At 37.8% G+C, this 17,594-nt stretch overlaps 3 protein-coding genes and 1 long non-coding RNA gene across 4 annotated transcripts; 2 read left to right on the plus strand and 2 right to left on the minus strand.

Moving 5' to 3' along the window:
* Positions 1-53: 53 nt before the first annotated feature.
* LOC122311425 (peroxidase N1-like) lies at positions 54-1,928 on the plus strand. The gene is made up of 3 exons (XM_043125978.1): positions 54-594; positions 791-953; positions 1,323-1,928. The coding sequence occupies exons 1-3, from the start codon at positions 184-186 to the stop codon at positions 1,727-1,729; spliced, it is 981 nt and encodes a 326-aa protein (XP_042981912.1). The 5' UTR covers positions 54-183; the 3' UTR covers positions 1,730-1,928.
* Positions 1,929-9,140: 7,212 nt separating this feature from the next.
* LOC122311426 (uncharacterized protein At4g04775-like) lies at positions 9,141-9,870 on the plus strand. Its single transcript, XM_043125979.1, has 2 exons — positions 9,141-9,471; positions 9,565-9,870. Exons 1-2 carry the CDS (start codon positions 9,322-9,324, stop codon positions 9,847-9,849), a joined length of 435 nt encoding a protein of 144 aa, XP_042981913.1. The 5' UTR covers positions 9,141-9,321; the 3' UTR covers positions 9,850-9,870.
* Positions 9,871-10,982: 1,112 nt separating this feature from the next.
* Positions 10,983-14,616, minus strand: LOC122309465 (protein FAR-RED IMPAIRED RESPONSE 1-like). The gene is made up of 4 exons (XM_043122960.1): positions 12,539-14,616; positions 12,300-12,440; positions 11,423-11,476; positions 10,983-11,036 (listed from the first exon to the last, which is right to left on the minus strand). The coding sequence occupies exons 1-4, from the start codon at positions 14,600-14,602 to the stop codon at positions 10,983-10,985; spliced, it is 2,313 nt and encodes a 770-aa protein (XP_042978894.1). The 5' UTR covers positions 14,603-14,616.
* Positions 14,617-15,326: 710 nt separating this feature from the next.
* LOC122311427 lies at positions 15,327-15,772 on the minus strand. The gene is made up of 3 exons (XR_006242782.1): positions 15,737-15,772; positions 15,545-15,634; positions 15,327-15,422 (listed from the first exon to the last, which is right to left on the minus strand). It is a non-coding gene; the product is annotated as an uncharacterized LOC122311427 (long non-coding RNA).
* Between the last annotated feature and the right edge of the window lie 1,822 nt (positions 15,773-17,594).

Below are 17,594 nucleotides of genomic sequence, written 5' to 3' on the forward strand. Positions count from 1 at the left end.
CCCATCTTCTTATATGGACACTTTAATGTCCTATATATATCCGACTTCCCTCCCAGCAGTATCACAAGCCAAAGAAGCACTTCTTACACACGTACTCCAATTTAGCAAAGGGCTAGTATTTTGAACCCTTATAACACTCTCACTCCCAGACTAGTGTCATTGTAGTTTCTAGCTCCCACCATAATGGGAAGTAAAAGTTTAAACATCGTAATAGTTTTGATGTTTGTAGTAGTAGTATTGCTCGCCCTGGATGCCTCATTGGTGCATGGCCAAGGCACTCGTGTCGGGTTCTATTCGAAAACATGTCCTCGAGTAGAATCTATTGTTCGATCTACTGTTCAAACTCATTTTGCGTCTAATCCCGCTATTGCTCCGGGGCTGTTGAGGATGCACTTCCATGATTGTTTTGTGCATGGTTGTGATGCTTCTATCCTTATTGAGGGGGCAAACACGGAGAGAACAGCCCCACCTAACAGTTTGTTAAGAGGATTTGAAGTCATAGACGATGCCAAAGCCAAGCTTGAAGCTGCATGTCCTGGCGTCGTTTCTTGCGCTGATATTCTTACCCTTGCTACTCGCGATTCTGTTTTTTTGGTAATTATATATATATCATGAGCTTGATTTCATACATAACATTTGAGATGAGAGCACTAATTTGGAGTATCTGTATAAGCATTTGTGTTTGTGATCATGCGCGCGTGCACACACGTATATATGTGCAATATTAATCGTGCATGTGATCTTACAATCATATTATATTTGATCAATCATCAATTGTACATTATTGCAGACCAAGGGACAGAGCTGGCAGGTGCCTACTGGACGCAGAGATGGCAGGGTATCATTGGCATCAGATACCACCAATTTACCTGGCTTTAGAGACTCTGTTGATGTTCAAAAGCAAAAGTTTGCAGAGAAAGGTCTGGATACCAAAGATCTCGTCGCCCTCGTTGGTAAGAACTACTTAATGCATATCTCTGCGTAGTCGTAATGATTGCATATACATGATTTTTGGTTTTGAAAAATAGAGAATTATATATTAAGTTGAGTTAACTATAAAATCAAAGTTAACTATGAAGTCAAGACATAGATGACTAGCTAATTAATTATTACATAAAGTCGTCAATTTCAAACTTATATGACAAAACAGATTTTTGTGACTAATTTATTGTAACGAAAAGATTATTCGTAACTATAAAAATTCATTTTTCTTATAATATGATCTCAATGTACGTACATGCACGTATATATGTAGGGTAAAATACGTCTAGTGTGTTAACTAATTAGTAATTCTATGCAATTTTGTTACTATATATATGTAGGTGGACACACCATTGGAACAGCAGCATGCCGTCTATTCAGTTACAGACTATACAACTTTACCACAAATGGGAATGGTGCTGATCCTACCATTGACCCAACTTTCTTGCCTCAACTCCGAGCTCTCTGCCCACAAAATGGCGACGGAGCAAGCCGTGTAGGACTAGATCCTGGTAGCCAAAACAGATTTGACACGTCTTACTTCAACAACTTGATGAAAGGCCGTGGAGTACTCGAGTCAGATCAAAAGTTATGGACTGATGCCTCTACAAAGACTTTTGTTCAACGTTTTCTGGGAGCAAGAGCCTTCAATGTGGAGTTTGGAAGGTCCATGGTGAAGATGAGTAACGTCGATGTTAAAACGGGTACCCAGGGTGAAATTCGTAAAATATGTACAGCAATTAACTAACTGGCTAGTCATCAGAGCTCTATCAGAAAGGACATGAGACGAGAAAAAAAAAACATATAATATTATGTATTTATTTGGTTATAATTGGCGTAAGTCAATTAATTAGAGTCGTCTTGCATTGTAAGTGTTTATTGTTTTTGGATTATAGGTGTACAATTTACTCGTTTGAAATTTACAGTATTGCCGTAATTGTCCTTTACGACTTTAAGTACGAACCGTGCACATTTGAATCTAAAAACTACAAATACAATGGTAAAACTAAAATAATATATACCACTTACTAATGATCGATTTTTAAAAAACGAAATGAAATTAATTAAGGATAAGAAAAAGAAGAAGGAAATGATTGGTCCCATACATTCACGTGCATGCCACCTAATTTATTTTCTTAGCCTACATGCAAACCGAATAGCGCGTTACGTACCTAACTAACTAATTTGCGGGTGTACACAAATTACATAGAGAAAGAGAGAGAGACTTTATCAACCATGACAATGATGACAAGGAAATATCAATGCTTGATGACTTTTTTTCTTTGATATTGGACCATTGGTGGCTGTCAATGAAAGAAACGTTTTGGCAATCAATGCCCTCACCAGACAAAAAGGACTGCTGTTTCTCCCCTCGACGCAAAACAATAAACTTATGATTATTCTATAATCATTTTATAGCTAATTTATTTAAAATGAAATGTAATTATATTTAATTAAAATAATTTGATATATATTGTAAAATAATTATTAAAAATTTATAAGTATATCATTATCCTTTCTTTCTTAATACTCGGCATCAGAGACGTAACTTAAGGGACAAAGGCCAGTGAGAGGCCTCCTACTCTCCTACTTTTGTCTGGCATATACACTCATATGGCTTGACTCACTTGTATATCTATTTTTCTTCTTTAAGAATGGCCGTGGAATACTACAGACGGGAAAAAAAAACGTTTTCTGACCTATTAGGTCTGCAAGGCCAATCTTCATAATTGGGCCAACCATTACGGTCCAATGCGCCACGAACCAGCATTATGGATTTTATAGGCCTGCAATCCGGCCCACCTAAGGCATTTTGGACCCGAAGCGGACCAACCCAATGACTAGGACGAACGAAAATAACCTGACCCGACTATTCAGGTCAGGTGAAAAGATCGATTTTCCCCTGCTTTAGCTCAAGATTACTACTCGGGAAAAACTACTGGTTCGAACTATTGTGATAATCAGGTCATGATCTTATATCTTCTAGCTAGCTATTATTACTGCTTCTTTTTTACGTAGTACTTTATGCCAAAAGAAAAGATCATGCTCTCGATCATGGCCTGCAGCGACCCATCAATAAAATCTGGCTTTTTTTTAACTTAATTAATGATCAATGACGAAGAAGAAACTTTTAACAAGAGAGTGTAATAAAAATATGAATATATTTATGATGATCGAATTATTTGTAACGAGAATAATTATTTGCTATAACAATACATTTATTTTAATAAAAAATAATCATTTTCGTAACAGATAACTAATTAATTAGTTATCTTTAAAAAAATATTTCTTCAATAATGTGATGGAAAAGTTCTTATTCAAACTAATATCTTCTCACTTATAGTCTATGTAGATAAAAATAAGTAAAGAGGAAAAACTTAGAGCAAACCCAGCTAGCAATCAATGGATAATAGATTCTATTATATCTTAGGTGAGAGAATGACCTTCATCATGTGTTAATAGTTTTGGAAACAAAACTATTTTAGTCATATGTAAACTCACAAACTAATGTTGCTTGATGCGGTATGTCAGATTGTAAAATTATTTTTTTATAAAATAAATCTAATGAATTTCATGAAATCATATCAGTTTGTGGGTTTATTTTGTATAATCTATTTATATTTGTAATAATTCTTAATAGTTTTTACCCTATCTCATTATGAGTCTAAGACCAATTTGCTAGTCGATTATAAATACAAAAGTAGTTAGAGGACGGGCCACAACCCACATTATATGAGAAAAACTTTAAACCGGTGACTCTTATAAAATCTACTTATCGGAATCAAATAGTCAAGTCACACGTAAGGCTTATAATTTTTCAAACAAGAGCTGCACTACAGGAGATCGAATTATCCCTAACCCAGGAATGCTTCTCTACCCATTCCGTTTCTCTCCTTTTATCTCTTTCGAAAACCATCCCTAACCCCTCTCTCTCTCATTCACACACAAAAACCATAATTTAAAAAACTAGGAACTGATTCATGTCGAGATTTATTTAAAATTCTAATTGGACGTGGACTCTCTCTCTCACTGGGCATGCTTTTCATTTCTTTAACCAAACAAAAAAAAAAAAGCTAGATTTTTTTCTCTCTCTCTCTCTGGGTATGCTTTTCATTTCTTTAACCAAACAAAAAAAAAAAGCTAGATTTCTCTCTCTCTCTCTCTCTCTCTCTCTGGGTATGCTTTTCATTTCTTTAGCCAAACGAAAAAAAGGCTAGACTTTTTTTTCCCATTTTACTTGTCAAAAGAAAAAGTCTAGATTTAACTTGTTTGAATTCTTTAGGGCAAAAAACCAGATGCATTGTACAAAGTAAAGGATCCAAAAGTGCACCAATTTGTGCAAAAATGCTTAGCAACTGTGTCTATGAGGCTTTTTACAAGGGAGCTTCTAGATGATCTTTTTCTCCAGATAGATGATGGTGAATATGAGGGAAAATAATAAGAAGCTCAAAAATAGGTTGCTTGTTTGCATAGAAATTTCACAGGCTGGTTCTTTGCAAAGGAATTAAGTCTGGTTTAAATAGTAGTTGTTAGAGCATCTGAATAGGCATAGTTAAACAAAAAATGAAGGGAAAATAATGAGAAAATAATACGCAGAGACCAAAAACGGGGTTCAAAAATAATCCAGGAATAATTTTACGGGCTGGTTCATGATGCTTGCCAGCATACTGCAGTAGAGAGAGAGAGGTCTTCAATTCGACAAAGGGGTTTTCGGTAAGAGAGAGAGGGGGGGTCGAGTGGGGGGCTGGACAAAAAGTGAGAATACTCACATGTAGCACGGCGCACCATATTAGATAAAGGATCACTTACATATCACTAATTTATTCGTCTCCATTTATTTCCATTTGTAGGATTATCCTATCCGAAGTGTTTCTCACATTATATATATAGAAAGAAATAGTTTTGCTACACATCATCTCCATAAAATCACACATTATTTATACACTATACATTTTTTTTTCTTTTAAAACTATTTAAGTTTTTCTATTCATCATCTATATAGTACGTCTTTAATAGCTTGACTTATATCATCATGTGTAATTTGTTGTATAATGCTGTATATATATATATATATATTTTATTTTTATTTTTGACAAAGTATAATGCTGTATATTAATATACAGAAGTGGTATGCAGAAACATATAAAAAGATAAGAAAAGTTTTAATTATAGTTATAATTTTAGTTTGATCCAAATTAATTAATCCTTGGGCACCCATGCACAGCTATATATTCTCCGTCCCAGCAGGACCTCGAACCAATTATCATTGCATGCATATATATATATATATATATATATATCTCAAAAATTCTTTTCATCATCCCACATAGACACTTACCACACATACACCATTTTTTCTTATAAAATATGTAATATATAAATGTTAAATAAAATAATTCAATTAGTTTAAAATATATATATATATATATATATAATATAATATGTGAAATGATAAGTGGCAAAACTCTTCATTTAATTAAATAAGAAAAATATGAAAATCTAATGATGATCCCAAATTCAAGATCAAATTACATGCAAATAAATTTCAATATATATAGATATAAATATAAAAGGAGTATGCTGAAGAAGAATTAATATAAGCAAGTTGATTGGCAATTTGGCAATGGTGTGTGATCAGAACCAAAGCAACTTGATTGGCACTTTGGCAACGGTAGTGCATGTGTGATCAGAACCAAAAACGCGACGTCCAACAGATCGACGTGACAAAGTGTCGGTGGTAGCTAGAGCCAGAAGTGACATCGGCGTGTGGCACTTACAATTTTTCATAAACATTAATTGCACATGAACACATCTTCAACAGTGATTTCGAACACATCATCAACAGTGATCGATATCACTGTTCGAACCCTTTTTTTCTTTGTCGGCATTGAGTACCCAACTCCATGCATTAATTAGAGTGTTGGGTCTCATTAAATCCACAATAAGTCTATCCATCATCCGGTTTCCTTTTCCACACACCACACTCCTGACGTGGCCAGCCGGTTCGGTTCACACGTCACGGTTTAGAAATGAAATGTAAAATTGAAATCCCTACCTCAGTTTCTCCCGCTTTCAGTTTCCCTCTTCAGACGTCTCAGCTTTCCCTGAAACAACGAAGACGGAGCGAGGCCTCCCGAGGTTGTGCCTTCATTCTTCCCCCATACCCATTACTTCAACTACGGTTATGGAGTCAGGCGAGCAAGGGAAAGACCCAGACGCAGCATTCTTTGTCACCCCGAGGCCAACAACCCCAATCCCCTTCAGTCCCGAAGCCTATAAATCACCCCCTTCATTCCCTACATATATTATTCCTCACCCCGACGCCAACAACCCCATTCAATCCCGAACCCTTAGAGATCAGGCCCTAAGGTCCCATCGCCCCCATTCTTGCTCAGCCCGACGCCAACAGTGCCCTTGAGTCCCGAGAAATGAGCGCCTTCAGTCCCGAACCCTAGATAATCGCCCCTTTAGTCTTGAATCTGTTCTTACCTTCGAAGTTGGTGACTCGAAGGCTAACCGAGACCCTGGACCGAATCTTCGAATCAAAGGTAGGTTTTTTTTTTTTTTTTTTTTTTTTTTTTTTTTATATATATATATATACAATCTGTGTATCTTGGCGTGAATGCATTTCTTCTCACTCTCACCCCTTCTCTCAGTCTCAGCCGGTCTATCCTTCAGACCCGAGCCACTGCAAGATTCATCCTGGAAGGTAAGTTTTTTTGAAGTCTAACCCGAATAGTTTTAATCTTTCTTTTGTACTTAGAAATTAAAATTATTGGGTCGTTTATGCACGTTATTGTTTAGAAAGTGTTCCGATATTTATTTGGGTTCTTGTTTTTGTACAATATACGATAAGTTAAAATTGTTGTTGAAAGTGGTTTGGAAATTCAGTGTTTGGTATGAAGATGTTAGTTGCTTATCAATCACAGCTTGGTTTATGGAGGTCGGGTTCATATCTTGTAGCAGTTTAAGCTGTAGATCTATCCCCTTAGTACAGGGGATGTAAGCTTATCCGAAATGTTAAATTAAGGTGGCTGAACCAGTGTGAGTAAAAAAAGTTTTGTTAGCTTTTAGCTAGCATAGATAGAGTATTCATTATTATTGTATAGTATTTTACTACCTTGATATATATGTTGGTGATATGTCAGTTATTACATTAAAAGTAGCTTTTGGTTTACCCAAATAATGAGGTTGATACCTGATATAGATAAAAAGTTTCTGCCTTAGCGATATTCTGTGCTTTGGTCTTGCAATTGGGTGCTGATATGAAGTTTGTTCTCCTGCATGTGCTTGTCAGAAGTAATATCATATGGACATGGATTTAATCTTACCTCTATAAATTATGTTATGTCTACTATTTTGTCTATGGGGGGGATTGAGGTCTCTGTCCTTTAAAGGTTGATGGGTGATGGTATCATTGTATACATCATGTGTTAATGGATCCAAGCTTCACGGTTTTTACTGAAACTTTTATTAGTACGCACAATAAATTATACTTTGAATGTCGAATGGTGGCAATGGTGGGTATGCTGAATGTCTAAGTAATAATTTCTTGGTTTGTTTTTGTTCCATTGGGTTGCCATTATACATAACAAGTGGTTGTTAAAATTTTGGGTCTTCGAGCATCCAAGCAAAGAGTGAAGGTATTCGAGCATGCAAATATAGTGGGAACTTGGAATTTGAAGTATAGCAGGACCCATTTCTTGTGTGCTACAACTGCATATTAATGTGGAAATTGTTGTTTATAAATATGATATTTGTTTATCAATTTCTGGTTTGTTGATGGATTGCACCTGAGATTAGCCATGGCTGAAGTAGTCATACAGGCCTAGAGTTATGCCACTATTATCACAGTTATGGTTTAATGATTTTCGCATCTCGAGGGCCATGCTACCCTGAATGTTTTGCCTTTTTAGGCTTAAGGTAGATTGATTAAATTTTTTATATGCACATACTGTTTTGTTTTCCAGCATGCATCCAAAGCTTGCAGACTCTTAAGGTTCTTTATACAAAGCTTTCTCATGTTGACCATTAGTAACTGGTATTCAATTAAATCGCTTGAATCATCATGGATGAGTATTTACTCGACAAAAACCGTAGTAGGTATCTCACATTTTGTTATGCTGTCACTCTTAGCTCATGCACACTCTTTAAGTATATAGATATATCTTAATTACGTTTGTTGGACAGTGGAAGAATATTCATGAATGCTTGCATTTGAACGTAGTAGTTTTGTTAAGACATTGGATGGTTGATTAAATAAAATCAACCTCTGCTTTAATACTATGATCTTAAATATAATTACCTCTGCTTTCATACTATCTTAAATAAAAGTAGCTCTTAATCCTAATACTATCATTTAAATCACTACCAAAAAACAGGATTACATAACTTAAGTGAGGTAGGAAAGAGATCAATTATAAATTCTATATTTTTAATTTCTGAGCCTCAGAACAGTTATAAATTATAAAACCAATATTAGCTGGAGAAACCACTATTTGAAGTTACTGATTGGCACATAGTAGCAACGCTAAGCTCTAAAGTCACCTACTAGATCCCAATTTTAACTTAGTACTTTGACCCTAACCGGTAGCCACTTCATTTCCAACTAATATCCTCATGGATCTAGCAACTGCCTTTGCCAAGTAATTTGGAATTGGCACATCCTGCCAATATGAACTAGAAGTGCTCTTCACACTTCACTCATACAACCCACGGCTTGAATTGGAACACTCTACAAACCTGACCCTTTGCCTCACACAACCGAGGAGACTGACTCTTCCTCAAAGGTAGGTCTTAACTAGAGTATAGACTCAAACATCCGAAAATGGCATTGGATGCATGGGCTCCCTTTTACAGTCCGATTGAGGTCGGTGAATCAAAGCTATAGGAAAACCTACCTTCCATGTCACAACTCTGTGGCCATCTCCAACCCACTGTTCTCTATTGTCCCTCACCTTCCACAATTATTAATAAAAAAACAAAAAAAAAAAACCAATAATAAAAACAAAAAAAACCTGCTTGAAGTACCCTAATTTGCTTTATAAATTTATAAACTTTCATTGAACATCTCCAACCCAAACATAGTCTGGAAAATGGAGAGTTAGATAGAGACAATTGCTCTGGCAAGTGTATTTTTACCCGCTATGATGCAAAAGTTTAAGGACAACAACGAGATCCTGCAGTGAAATCGGTAAGATTTACTCACTTCGCACCCATTGTATACTATTAACTGCATGATGATTCAATTTTACCTGCGTTTTGTTGTTAGCATTTTACGCATGCAGCTACAACTGCATTGATAGTTTTGGCATTTGTCAATCATCATCTAGATCAACTATGGCATCAAGTCAATCATCATCGTGTGTACTGAATGATCTTGAACTTGACTCGCCAAGTTGTTGGTGTGGTTTGAAAGCGCCATTAAAGATCTCCCGCACCCACAAAAACCCGAATAGGAAATTCTATGCTTGTCCAAATTTCCAGACGGTAAATACTCTCCAACTTGGATTATATCATATTAAAGGTCATGTACAATAAGTTATAGTAACTTGGATATTGGATTTCCTTAATTGTACACAGGGACAAACAAGATGTCAATTCTTCGTTTGGGAAGATATACTGCAATCAGTACTACGTGAGACTGCCAACAAGACAAGAGAGAATGAACTTCGTCTGAGGGAGGATGCTGTTTTGTTGCGTGAATATGAAGCCCAACAAGAAAAGGACAAACTAAGGGAGAGGGAGACTCTGCTGAAGAATCAAGAAGACGAACTCGGAAGAAGGATGGCCTCGAATAGGATTGGCCGTATTTTGTTGTGTATGTGTTGGATTGTATCTCTTGTTAGATTTTTTGGTTGGTTCTGAATGTGTATCCTATTCGATCTAAATTAGTAAATGTAGTGGAATATTGGGATTGAATTCTCATATTTTCCCAGCCTGTAAAAGCTGTTTTGGAGTTGGGGATAATTTTAGGCTTTGGTAAGATTTTGGAACTTGAATGCTGTATGCATTGACAGCATTGGAAACGTGTAATGCCAAGTAGAAATTCTGAAACATTGCCAGTGCATTGTCTGTAAAGCATTCATACTGAAAATGTCCATGCCCAACAGATCGGGTTGTATAGAATTTTTGGGTAAGTTTTGGCTTTGATACAGATTGTAGTGGACGGATATGATAATTTTGTGGTATGGGAAATGTATTTTTAGCACAACTCTGCCGCCGTGAATCCATCCCATTCCGTCTTACACGTTCCATATAACCAAATACAGCATTGAATTCCTGGACTCCCCATGAAAAACTGCAGTTCTCTCAACTGGATAAATATAAGAATTTAATTTACCTAACCAAACAAAAAACAGCCAATGAATATTGGAATAACAGCAGCGTGAATTCCTCAACCCCTGCGTCGTAACGAAACCAACCTCAAACACCAAATTAGGAGGGCAACATCCCCCAAAATAATGCAAATATCAGGATCCAGCAATGTCAAAATAAAAAAAATAAATTCTGGTTTGCCAAATATTAACTACAATAGTACCTGTATATCCCACTTCCCCTTGAATGGAAAATATTTATGGTCACTATAAATAGGACAAAACTTACTGAATAATTTACATGGCAATACCTCTTCTTTCAACGTGAACATAAATAAATATTAGCTACATTGTACCTGTATATACAACCCAATCATCATACAAAAGTTCTTTATTGCCACAAAGTGTCGAAGTAGTTACAATGGACATATATGAAAGGTCTGGAATCATTTGCCCACAACGCAAGCTTGAAGTAACTCAACCCTATTATTATGAGTGGAACTTCTAATAACCTCCATACAAAGTATAAGCGCAGTTACAATAACAGAGCCTCTTGTAAAAAAGTCAATACATCATGTCCCCTCCACTCCACCCAATTAACCAACGATGGAAACCTTGCAAGCTTCCTATTCTCAACATGCTTGCAGCACCATGTGTCCTTTTTAACATATGGACACATGCATTTCACGCATCCTGCAGAACCTCATTATATCCAGCATTATGGAAGAGAACAAACCACTATTTGTGAGTACACGACCAGTTACATTAACATGCTCAACATAAATTCTTGTTACTATCACCACCCATCGCTAGCAACATTCTTCATCAAATAAAAATAACAAAACCAGCATCAACTTTATACATGGGTTTTCAATAGCTGCAAAACCTCATTATGCACCTATCCATCTAAGTTGACCATGGATATCCACTTCATATAGACATGTCAGTTACAATATCTATTCTCCACTCCCTATACATATCGTCTTACTCGAGGTATTTTGGCTTTTTCAATACCTACTGTACAATATAGTCATAGGATGCATTTACTCAGGTCACTATACAAAATCCCGCCAACCATACCAGGCTGACGGATACCATGTGTGAAAATACCTCTATTTCCAGACCTGTACAAATTTAGCATAGTTGATCTGGATCAAAAAGCCACCCATTTCCAAAAACTGCAATAATAGACCAACATTACCAAATTAGCATGCAAAGAAGAATTAGAACAAGTCACAATAACAGAACACCATGTAGCAATATAAAAAATGTAACATGCAGAAATATTCCAAGGATATTATGATCCCAACGCAAGCTTGTGTTTTCCCTGATAAATATAACATATAGTGTCATTGGTATGTTATGTTTCACGTCATAATGGTCGGAGCTTCAGATAATATTCGCTACACTCCCCACAATTCAATGCAAAGGTAGAAGACCAAGATGATGATGCTCATCTCTCCCACAAAATACAACACTGCATGTGCACAACCATAAAACTGTTAAAGGCTGGAAAATCATGTACCCAACACCAAAGGAGTTCCTGGAGGTGCCAGAGGAAATTGGATTATATACATGCATAGAAAAAGGATACATTAGCAACTTCCTCTTCTAATTTCCTTACCCACTCAACAAATGCATTCTTGCACAATAAATGCATTCGTTGACAATAAAGCATACTGAATGGATGCTGGATGTAATGGAGTAGTAATGGAGCATATGGGGGAAAAAAACATGCACTCTCCAACCGCCGTAAATTTTCTCCCGCAAAGCAAAATTGGAGAAAACTTACCGACAAGTGCCAACCATGGATACTGCAAACATTTGTGAAACTAGTAACCAAAATTCTGTTAGTGTATATGCTAAAGTCCATAGGGCAAGATTGGCGTAGCCTGAAGAGATAGCACAATGATGCCAATTAGTAGAATATATTGATTGCTCTTGCATTGATAGTATGGGAAATATAGACCCTAAGTACGTACATAATACCTATGCTCAAACCTGCTCAGTGGCTAGAGGTGTTACTTGTGTTAGATTACTACACTGGGTTGGGAGCACAACCTCGTCAATACCACCGGCAACTTCTTCTACTGGCTTAGGATGGCCCATTTGGTCTTCCTCCACAAATATTCTCTTATAAGTCTAAAATGGAAAATAGAAAATTACCCATTAGGACCAAATCAGCTGTGTACGAATAGAAATTCCTACACATAAAATTCTTGATATTTACGCGAAAGTACCTGTTTCTTCTTTCGCTTCCTCCCAACCTTCTCGACCATTGGGACCTTTCTCCGAGTTGGCGGTCTCCCCTTCCCACGAACAACAAGTGGACTTAATATTTTCTTACCTCTATCGGCATCGACATGGGAGCACAACCTCGTTGATCCTGACTCAGCCTGTAATCCTACTACCTTCTGCTCAAACTCTTCCAACAGCTGAAAGAAAGAACTAACATGCTCATCATTCCATGGTACACGTCGAGCAAATCGTAGACATCGTTTAACAACAACGTCATGCCGCCGTGAATCCGTATTGGCCCGACAATCATCATAGCTACTCTTAACCAGCCTGTAAGATCTCTTTATGTCTTTCCTCCATCGATCTAAGACATATTTATCTGGCATGTGATGAATGTACTTCAGTTGACAGACTTTAAATGCATGCCTACAGATAATCCCCCTCATTTCAAACAAGCCACAAGTGCATTTAATTTCGAATTCCTCTTCATTCAAGTAAACGTTGTATTTCACAATTTTGGTTTGTCCATCGGGGGTGGAAATCTCTTCGAGCACCTCGAAAGTGGAAATGCTGCCTTGTGTGCTGACAAGCGAAGGGTTATATAAAAGCATCCCCCAAACCTCGGATTGAACCTCTTTAAATTTAGCATTTGTATACAATGATTGGAACTGTCTCTCAATTTTGAATGACGAAACACATGGGATCGTTTGGTTACACGATTGGAAATCAGCTGCCGTCTCCGTCTCCACCTTCTTCCGCAAAGCATTGTCATATTGATCGACAAATTCTTTCAACGTCGTACCGGAATGGACATATCCGTCGAAGAAGGCGTTCATGCTTTCAGACCGCTGGGTAGTGCTCATACCTGCCCAAAATACACCTTTCAAATAAACCGATACCCAAAAAGACCTCTCTGTGTACAACCCCTCCAACCATGCATTTCCCATTAGGTCATACTTATGAATTAGCTGCTGCCACTTCTCCTCAAATTCATCACAAGTCTGTGTGTCATAGACTGCATTCTGAATGCTGGCCTTCAACCCTGCGTCGTAATCACCGTGGGATCCCAATTTCTCTGGCAATTTCTGCATTATATGCCAAAGACAGTATCTATGCCTTGTTTGCGGGAATACAATACCAATGGCATTCTTCATTGCACGGTCTTGGTCTGTTATGATGGCTTGGGGTGCCCGTCCGTTCATGCATTCTAACCATGCTTCAAACAACCAAACAAACGTACTTGTATCCTCGCTTGAAATCAACCCTGCCCCCAGGAGTATGGACTGTCCATGATGGTTGACTCCAACGAAGGGAGCAAACAGCATTCCGTACCTATTTGTTAGGTACGTAGTATCAAAAGTGATAACATCTCCAAAAACCTCATATGCTGCCCGACTTCGTGCGTCAGCCCAAAACACATTCCTGACTCTAAACTCATCATCCACATCCATGACGGACACAAACCCATCATTCATTTTCCTCATTCTCGTAAAGTAGTCATTCAGTGCTTCACCACCCCCTTTACCCATTCTTAAATATCTGGCTTTGTCGATATAATTCCTGCAATCTTTCTCTTGGAACTCCAAATTCTCAAACCCCCCAGCTTCAGTCACAAGTGCTTGGAAATTTTTATTCATCCGAATACCCGCTCTGTCATTCAAGTCGAGCATCCTCTGACTGTATTCATCTAAAACTCTGTGAGATCTAAAGAATCTAGATTTCTTTGGGCTAAAAGTACTATGGTTGTGAAGAAGCTCAACACTGGTCAACACCCATTCACCATTCACAACCCGAGCATTTACTTTTGCCTTACAATCGGTTTTTGTCGTTGCTCGGGGCTTAGCTAAATTACTATAGCTAGGATAATACCTTCCCCCACGTGCACAACCAATCGTCACATATTTGGCATTCCCATCTAGATCTCTCTTTGTCCGTTTGATAATCACACCAAAACCCTCTTGTTTGGCATATCGTTTGTAATACAGCAAAACCTCATTATCAGATGGAAATTTCATACCAGCTGTTGGAGGGTCAACTTTCTCATCATCATCTGATAGATCATTCATCCCCTCCGCATCTGGCGATTTAGTTATTTCAGGTTCAGTTTCTGTACAAATAAATGGTTACCAATATTAGGTTTCCACAATATGGCATGGGATCTTAACTCGTATGAATAAACGTGTACCTCCAACATGTATTTCAGTTGCGCAATGTGGGTAGGGGGTACTTGGTCCGCACGGTGGCATTGTTGAATGCTGTATTTTCCTTACTGTGTTAATCAGTAAGGAAAATACGGAGGTAGAAGAAAAAACAGAGGAAATAGACTGAAGTGAACTACCTGAGTTGTATTTTCAACTCGTCTCGACTCATCAGGATTACTCGACGTAGGGGATGGCATGGTTGGTCCAAAGGGTGGCAATGAGGAATACTGCAGTTACCCACAATGCTCAACATGTGTTAGAATAACTGAAACCCACGCACGCACTAGTCTAACGGAAAATATCCTTCATGGGAAATATAGAGTTACAGCAAAATAATGACCCTAAACACCTGCGTCGAATCTTCAGCTCGTCTCAACTCCTCAGGAATACTCAACGGAGGGGATGGACACGGAGGTGCAAAGGTTGGTTTGGCGAAGGGGGGTGGCATCGCAACATACTGCAGTTACCCACCCACAGTGTTAATATATCAAACACACGCACGCACAAGAAATAAATAACGAAGAAATTTAAATAAATAATAAAAAATATTAAAGGTCAGTTTGAGGTGAACTACCTGCGTGGTTTGGGGTTCACCTCGGCTGAACTCCTCTGGATTACTCGATGGAGGGGATGGCAACGAAGGGACAAATGGTGGCATTGCGAAGGGGGGTGGCATTGCCACATACTGCTGTTACCCACCCCACTGTTAGAAATGCTCCAAACCCGCTCCCAAACCATAAATTAAAAATAAAAACATCATTAATTAAATTCAAGAAAATATTAAAGATGAGATTGAGAAATACAAACCTGCGTGGTATGTTCACCTCGGCTGAACTCCTCCGGATTACTCGACGGAGGAGATGGCATCATTGGTCCAAAGGGTCGCATTGGCACATACTGCACGAACTCTGACTATGTTAGAAGAACCCAAACCCACGCACGCACTCATACTGAAAATTTTTTATAAAATTGTTGCAAGATCCGAACCTATCCTCCTACCTGGTTTGTATCTTCATCTCGACCCAACTCCTTCGGATTACTCACCATTGAGGATGCCATGTTTGGTCCAAAGGGTGGCACTGCGACATACTGCAGTTACCAACCCACTGGGTTATAATAACTCAAACCCATTCCAGAAAATTAATATATATATATAGGAAAAGGTAAAATAACTTTACCTAGCTACCCCAAGCATATGGATATGGAATTGGAAATGTATTTGAAGGCATCATATATGGCGGATTATATGGATTTACAGTACCATAATATCCCTATAACATACAAAAAAAGCACCTTTAATGGATTAAGTAAATGTAACAGGAAAGTTTTTGACAACACAATAGAATCAAATAACCTGTGTGTATCCTACATGGGTGGTAGAAGTCGACGTAGATGGCCTGGGTGGCCTTCCATCTTCCTCTTTGCCCATCACGATTGTTGAACTAAGAATTGGGAACAAGAATAATGCATCAACATAAGAAATCCCTCAACCACCACATTACCCTAATCAGGCAACTGCAACATGCATTCAAACTATAATGTCAGAAAAATTAAAAATAACCAGGAAAAATGCTATCTAACCCTCATAATCAAACCTCATAACCTAATTAGGCATACTCCAAGTACAGAAAATAAACACCCCTAATTAGATGTTCAAGAGCTTGCCAAAAACTGCCCAAAAACCTCATTACAAGTTGTCCCATTCAAGAGTAAAAAGATCACTTCTAAATGCGATAAGCAAGCTAACGGATATCCAAGGCAGGATTTTTGCCTGCTAAAACAGATTCTATGTGCCATGTCACACCAAATTAGTCAAATTCATGGGAGGCCCACTATGTATTATTTATGGTTTTTTCCTGCCAATATTTTTGTTGCACAGTGCACACACACACACACACAAAAGAAGAAGAAGAAGAAGAAGAAGAAGAAGAGGCTGTAAATGAGTTGGGGAAATTTAAAGATAGATGGGGTCATGGGTTTTTGATTTCCCTCTCAAAAGAGCTAAACGAAGTCAGTCCTTGCCTCCTTGTGATTATGAATAACAAAATTTCAACAACAAGAAAGGAAAATCATGTTAATCAGGTGGGTCCTCCATTCAATTGACAATTTGTTATTCCCTCCATTCCAATCTCATGCATCAACAAACACAAAAGCAGCATCATGATTATCACAATCAATCTCATTTCATAAAAACCGAAATGATCCATACTGACTTTCACCTCTCAGGTGCCAAATAAAATCACAAACTATAAGTTAAACTAAACAACACCTACTTTGTCATACAGCTAGGTACATACATCACCTACAATTTCTAAACCATTAAGCTTCAACTGAGCCTCCAGAATCGGACTTAAAGTCCATGTCTAATTCTGTTCTACACATTTATAGAAGGAAATATTTCGAAATTCCCCAGATTGTTAACCAAAACATCATGCCGTAAATGCCATGCACCTTCAAACAGCAAGGGAATCAAAACCCTATAAACATGCAGCAAACCCTAACACAATTATAAGCAACAGATCAAAAAAATTCGAATTCATCACTTTAACACCAGAACATCAACCTCTTCGACAGACCCAAATATTTACTTCCAACAAATATAAAATTCTCCTTTAATACTAAACGTAATAACAGAAGCTTCGAGAAAAGGAAAAATTTTTCATACATATATTGAATTAATCGACGCTTGAGGAGGGACTTACGGAAATGTACCAGCCGGAGCTTGGTGATTACCACCACGGATTGCTGCCGACGTTGATAGTGGACCCGATTCCCTTCTCTTAGAACAGTTCCGCTCGGTTCTGTTTGTGCCGCTCGACTTCCGCCGACAGACGTGGACCACCTTGCCCACCGCGAC

Source organism: Carya illinoinensis, chromosome 5 (genome assembly GCF_018687715.1).
Source record: "Carya illinoinensis cultivar Pawnee chromosome 5, C.illinoinensisPawnee_v1, whole genome shotgun sequence".
Classification (NCBI taxonomy): domain Eukaryota; kingdom Viridiplantae; phylum Streptophyta; class Magnoliopsida; order Fagales; family Juglandaceae; genus Carya; species Carya illinoinensis.